Source organism: Mercenaria mercenaria, chromosome 11 (genome assembly GCF_021730395.1).
Source record: "Mercenaria mercenaria strain notata chromosome 11, MADL_Memer_1, whole genome shotgun sequence".
In the NCBI taxonomy this organism is placed as follows: domain Eukaryota; kingdom Metazoa; phylum Mollusca; class Bivalvia; order Venerida; family Veneridae; genus Mercenaria; species Mercenaria mercenaria.
Window position 1 is genome coordinate 4165301 of NC_069371.1, and position 5938 is coordinate 4171238.

The 5938-nt window shown below is 34.0% G+C and overlaps 1 protein-coding gene across 1 annotated transcript; it reads right to left on the reverse strand.

Annotated features, from left to right (window-relative positions):
• Positions 1 to 1094: 1094 nt before the first annotated feature.
• LOC128546944 (uncharacterized) lies at positions 1095 to 5046 on the reverse strand. The gene is made up of 2 exons (XM_053518367.1): positions 4679 to 5046; positions 1095 to 3404 (listed from the first exon to the last, which is right to left on the reverse strand). The coding sequence occupies exons 1-2, from the start codon at positions 4992 to 4994 to the stop codon at positions 3016 to 3018; spliced, it is 705 nt and encodes a 234-aa protein (XP_053374342.1). The 5' UTR covers positions 4995 to 5046; the 3' UTR covers positions 1095 to 3015.
• Between the last annotated feature and the right edge of the window lie 892 nt (positions 5047 to 5938).

Here is a 5938-nt window from a genome sequence, read left to right on the forward strand (position 1 = left end):
CATACATACTTGTTATAAATCTGTCTATTTTTAATATATTGCGAATCTTGAGAGAAAAAAAAATATAATGAAATATTTTTAATGTGATGAAAGTACACCAGGAAACAACGAGAAATTTAGTTTGGAACGCTTGTCTTTGCAGGGTTTTGGAAACGAATAACACCCGGCAGGATGATATTCAAAAACAATTATCACACCTTGATAGTGTTCAAAATTATTCCCTGTTGGATCTATGGAAATTTTACATTGAATACCTGACAACTTTATACCCATGACAATTTTAAACCCAGATTTAGCAATAAATGAAAAATTTAAACAAATGTAACATGTAAATTAAGTACTAACTGAATTGCTTTTAACTGATGAAGTAATTCATATATGTTTGGAACGGCTCATTGCATTGTCTTTATGCTTAAAACATCGTGACTGGTAGTTTTTAGTTTTAAAGCATTTTTACATTTCTGTTTTCAATCAGGCAGCTAAAACCCTACAAGTTTGAGAACACTAAAGATAGATGCAGTTCGGTATGACATAATGTTGATGTTTGTAAGGAATTACAAAATTGCCTAAGCAGAATCCTATGGTTTAGTGGAGCAGTTTTGTTCAGTGCACGATAGCAATACAGGCAAACATCAAATGAAAAATATCAATTTTAGTTTAAATTATTACGTTATGTTTGCGCTTTATGCAATATTTATGCTAAAACTTCGATAATGTGTTTAAGTTGTCGCAAATTGATCGTGTTTTATGTTATTTGTAGAGAATTCAATTAAGTAAATCATACATGAATGATGCGTGCTATCTTTTACGTCTCTCGATTGCGCTACGAGAATAATCATTGGCGATTTGGATTTGGAGGGGGTGGGGGCGGAGGGGCTGGACAAGCTGTCATAGCATAAATAGGCACACCTCCATATATATGTTATTTATTGAAATTCAGTGGTAAACTACTGTAAAATATCAATGGATTCAGTGACTTCCAGGTAGTATTTATTTACAGCAGTATAGTGTATTAAGTATGTACAGCGTCAGTCACGCACAAGAAATGTGAGATTCATAAGATATTAACTTAAATTAAATTTATTGATTAAGATATCTAGTAAAAGTCTTATCTCTATCGAGAGACACAGCTCGTTCACGTCCATGTTCCCTTTTATTGCAGAAGGGAGAGCACTTGTACAGTTTTCTCTGTTATCAAAGAAATAGTTGTTTGTCTTTGATGCCTTCGTGAAATTTCATTTACTTTCGAACGAGAAAATTTTCATATAACTAAGTATCTACATTAATAACATTAAAAAAATGCACAATATTTTTTTAATTTCGGCTACCGATGTAACCCATTTATTTGTCCCCGTCATAGATGTGCGGGGGTCGGGGATCCATCCCCCATCACATCTTACAAAAAGTTACATGATTGCTATTACAACTAAAATATAATCATATTAGCTAATGAACTGTTGTAACAAAATTCTTGGGGATTTTTTTTTTTATAATAGGGACTAATACCTTCTTAATATACAATTTAAGTGGATCTTTATTTAACAACTAAACTATACAAAAATGCATTTACTTAATCTGTTTAATTATGCATTTCATAAAAAGATTATATGCATAATATTAGTTAATTAGACAAATTATTTTTTAGATAAAAATAATAAATTAAATAACATTTATAATGTTAAATTTTACATACTTTCTTCCGTTGTCTAGCGATTTAATTTAGACATTTTTGCGTAGGATAATATTTCACTTAAAATATAGAGACAAAATCTGCATTTCGAAGATAAAAAGGCCTTTAGTTCGAAACAAAAACGTTTACTTTCTATGTGATTGTAAATATTTTATGTAAAACAAAAAACAACAAGTTTCGGGCGAAGGACAGTGAAAAATGAAAAACCTGGGCTGGTCTGGACACGTAGAGGGGGCATCTTATATGTGATACAAAAGAAACATAATGTCAACAGTAAAAGCTTACAAGTATATTCTTTCATATATATTCTATATCGTTTTATAGTGTTTTGGAAGTTATTTAACCTTGTGTTTCACTGAAAAAACTTCAATGTATTACTCTTGAAAAAGATTTTTATATTTTCCCCATAGAGTTTCAAATTTAGTCATTTCAAAATTTTTGAAAGCCATATATCTTTCGGTTTTGTATACAGTAAGAGAACATTTTTCTTTTAAATACATCATGCACAATTTGTTTATGTCTTCGTGTCTAGTTAAATGTGAAATATTAAACTGGATGTAACAAGTTTCAGATGCCTACATCTCTTGATACACACCACATTTCATACCATTAATGCTACAAAAATCTAAAAGTGGCTCCATATTACTTTTATCTCTTGTCGCTTTGGTGCAGATCGGCAATGCGAATTATCTAAAACCATTCGAGATATAATAGGGTTATTCTAACAGTAGCCCAATCTGGGATGCTCTATTCGGCTCGGGTGGATTTTTGCCAGATCGGATCTCACAACCGCGCAAGCTTGCAAAATGCACGAGAGCCGAATACAAAATCCCGGAGCGAGCTACTGATATAATGACCCTTTTATTATATACCTCTACCTTTTTGTTTGTACGCAATCTTCAATGTTCATCGATGTTAAAATGGAACAACTAAGTGAAGTTTTTATGTGCGCTATTTATAGAACTGTGTCAGGTCATGCATATTAATGAAAGTAGTCCGGCAGCATACAATACGGAAGGTACAATACGGAATTTAAAAGGTACAGTACGAATTTTATTTTCTGCCTGTTCATATTTAATTGTGAAATACAAGCCGATTTTTTACAGAATTTATATAGGTATATAATAAATTGTTATATATGCTGTAGTTTTAGTTTATAGCAACACTATTAATCGGACAGATCCTGCTTTAAACATTTACTATTATTTCTTCTTCATCCGTGGGCGAATTATTAACCAATTTACATTCGATTTTTTTTTCAGTACGTAACTTGCTTAAAAAATATGTAATCCAGATATATAATATCTGCTTAAGAAAAACAGAGTCTACAAAAAAGCTCCAGAAAAGGTATTCCAGGCATTAGTGTTGGAAAATAAACCACTGAAAGAGTGAGAACATTTCACCTGAACACGAGCACCTTTTTTAAGAACGGCCACAGCGTCAGCAGAGTAACAGGTGTTCCAATTTTTATCACAGAACCACCCTTTCTTTATTTCTTCATTGTCAGCAACTATCGCATAATACATATCTTTTCCGCCGTAAACACAAAACTGGACAGTAAACATATAAGCTCCTCCTACCGGCGCAGTGAATATCCCTGTGGTATTATCATACCCGAGACCTTCGTTCAGCATCGTCGTCTTAAACACAAGGGTGTCACCGCTGCTTGGTGTTAGATCAGCAACGTCCTTACTTCTGAAAGCCACAGCAAGTCATGGAATAAAGAATAGTTAGATAAAAAGGGAACTGTAAAATAAGCAAAAATGATATACTAAGTGTATCTACAAAGTACAAAGAACTTAGGTTTATCACATATAACAGTGTGTGTGCGTGCATGCGTGCGTGCTGAAAACGAATTTTACCAACGTATTTTTATATTGAAACATTCTCGTACTTTCTGTATTTTAGTACGATATTTTAAACTGCATTTATTTTTCAAAACAACATCTTATGTCATAAGAATAAACTATAAACAAATGAATTCTGATTTGTCAGAGTGACCCTACGTTGCAAGAAACAACACATGATATGAAATTATAATATTGCAAAGTCGCTAACACAGTAAAACTGGCCAATAAAATCATGTTTGACGTTAAACGTAACTGAAAAGCTATGAATAATATAACAATATCGCCCATTTACAAAAATAACCATTCAAATTTCATTTATTTCGATAAAACAGGATGCGCAATATGTTGTGACCTTCACCAGAATAAAAAACATTGTCAGGCCAATATTAAACAATAATTTCATTTTAGTGAGGTTGATATTTGTAGAATATTGACTAATTATTTTGAAATATGCTCGAGATCTGCAGCAACTTTAGTATTCTTTTTAACGTGACGGTACTTATTAAAATGACATTACATATGACACAGTCATCCGATATGAAATTTGAACGCCAACATGGAAAAAAATGACGTTTAAGGACTATTGTAAATTGACAGACTTCAAAACTGAGTATGTAACAAGAGAATTTGGAAAAGTTATATTGACAGAGGGCAAATATTCATATCGACCAAACATTTGACCATGTCATTACATGGTATTAAATTAATATTGGAGACATTTAGTAAAGCAGGGGCCTCCGTGGTCGGGGTCGTTGACTTCGAATCACTTGCCCCTCACCGATGTGGGATCGGGCCTCCCGCGGGGCGTTGAATTTTTCATGTGAGGAAGCCATCCAGCTGGCTTACGGAAGGTCAGTGATTCTACCCAGGTGCCCGCCCGTGACGTAATTATGCACAGAGGGGCACCTGGGTCTTCCTCCAACATCAGAGGTGGAAAGTCGCGATATGACCTATACTTGAGTTGGTATGACGTTAATCCAACAGAAATGAAAAATAAATGAAATTTATTCAGGCAAAACATTGTCAAAAAGCTACATTATGTTTGACTAATTTTAGTTAACTGTTGTATTTTCTGTGTATTGTGTAAAGAAATATATTCAACAACATCACATCAAAGTAACTATAAAACAGATGATACCTTTATGTTTTTCCAGCTCCTTAGTGTATTCCAATATATTTCTAGCAGTCGCCTCTTTCATTTCTTTCACATTGCGATTCAGACTTTCTTTTTCATTATTCCAGTCATCTTTAATCTGCTGAGTTTCTTCCCTTAGATCACGAAGGGCGTCTAACAACTGCTGCTGCGTGGCAGCCATATCCAGCTGCAATTTCTCCGTCGCTATTTCCACTCTTATCATCTTGTTTAAAGTCTGTTCTTCATAGTGGAATCTAGAGCATTCTGGCTCTGAGAAAGCCACATATATGAAAAGGAATGACAAGACCACTCGCAACATTATTGTTTGCTAAAGATGATCATCTGCCACGAATACAATTCAAAACTAAATCGTGTATACAGTTCAAGTATAATATATCGTTACGGCTATAAAGGGTTGTCCAGTAAGTAGTCAATAGCTTACTTTTGATAAAACACATGGTTGTACACTGAAAGTTTGTTACACCGCGTAATAAAGCTCTTAAAGACCCATCAGAATCTAGTGACTTACTTTTTCCTCCCACATGAACTTTGTGAAAATCATATGACTGGTGTAGTTCAGCTATATTGCGATGTCAGATGGACAATTTAGGCCCTCCGTGAATAAATGTGTTTTCAGAACTTCATCTGTAAACTTATGCAGTTTACATAATAGACACATTGCTTTGGCCTAATATATGTCACTGTCCATTTGTAAATAAATACTTGTATTTAACATTTTGTATTCATGCAAATCATTCATCATTACCACCATGGAAATACAGAAGAATACAATTATTCTGTTGCGCGTCTTAAAAGAAAAAGAACGACCAGTTATGAACTTGCAAACCGTCAAAATTTACAGCACCTAAAACATTTTAATCCCCTGCAGAATATAAGTCTCAACATAGCGTTTGATATAACGCCTCTGAAAACTTAGATATAGAATACCCGATTAAATAGTTATCTGCACAAACAGAATAACATGTGTATTGTATGCATGTCTGCACTGCTGTGATTTACAGTGTAGGGAGACTGCGTTTTAAGAACGTGGCTTTCCATGTTTAATATTCATCCTTGCTCCATTTTCCCTAACACCTTCCCCTTTTATCGACACCTTACACCCCCACCCTTTTTCTATATTTTGCATATAATCAAAATGTACTTATTGATGATTTTTGAAGCAATCCGTCTACAACATTTTGCCGTTACAGCTTCTTTTTGTTGTGGGCCTACTTTGCAAGGCATGGCTCTGTGGCTGTTTGG

Coding starts and splice junctions, on each gene's coding strand:
- LOC128546944 (XM_053518367.1), bottom strand. CDS start 4,994: ATGTTGCGAGTGGTCTTGTCATTCCTTTTCATATATGTGGCTTTCTCA. Junction 3,405..4,678: donor GGAGCTGGAAAAACATAAAG/GTATCATCTGTT, acceptor TCTTTATTCCAT/GACTTGCTGTGGCTTTCAGA.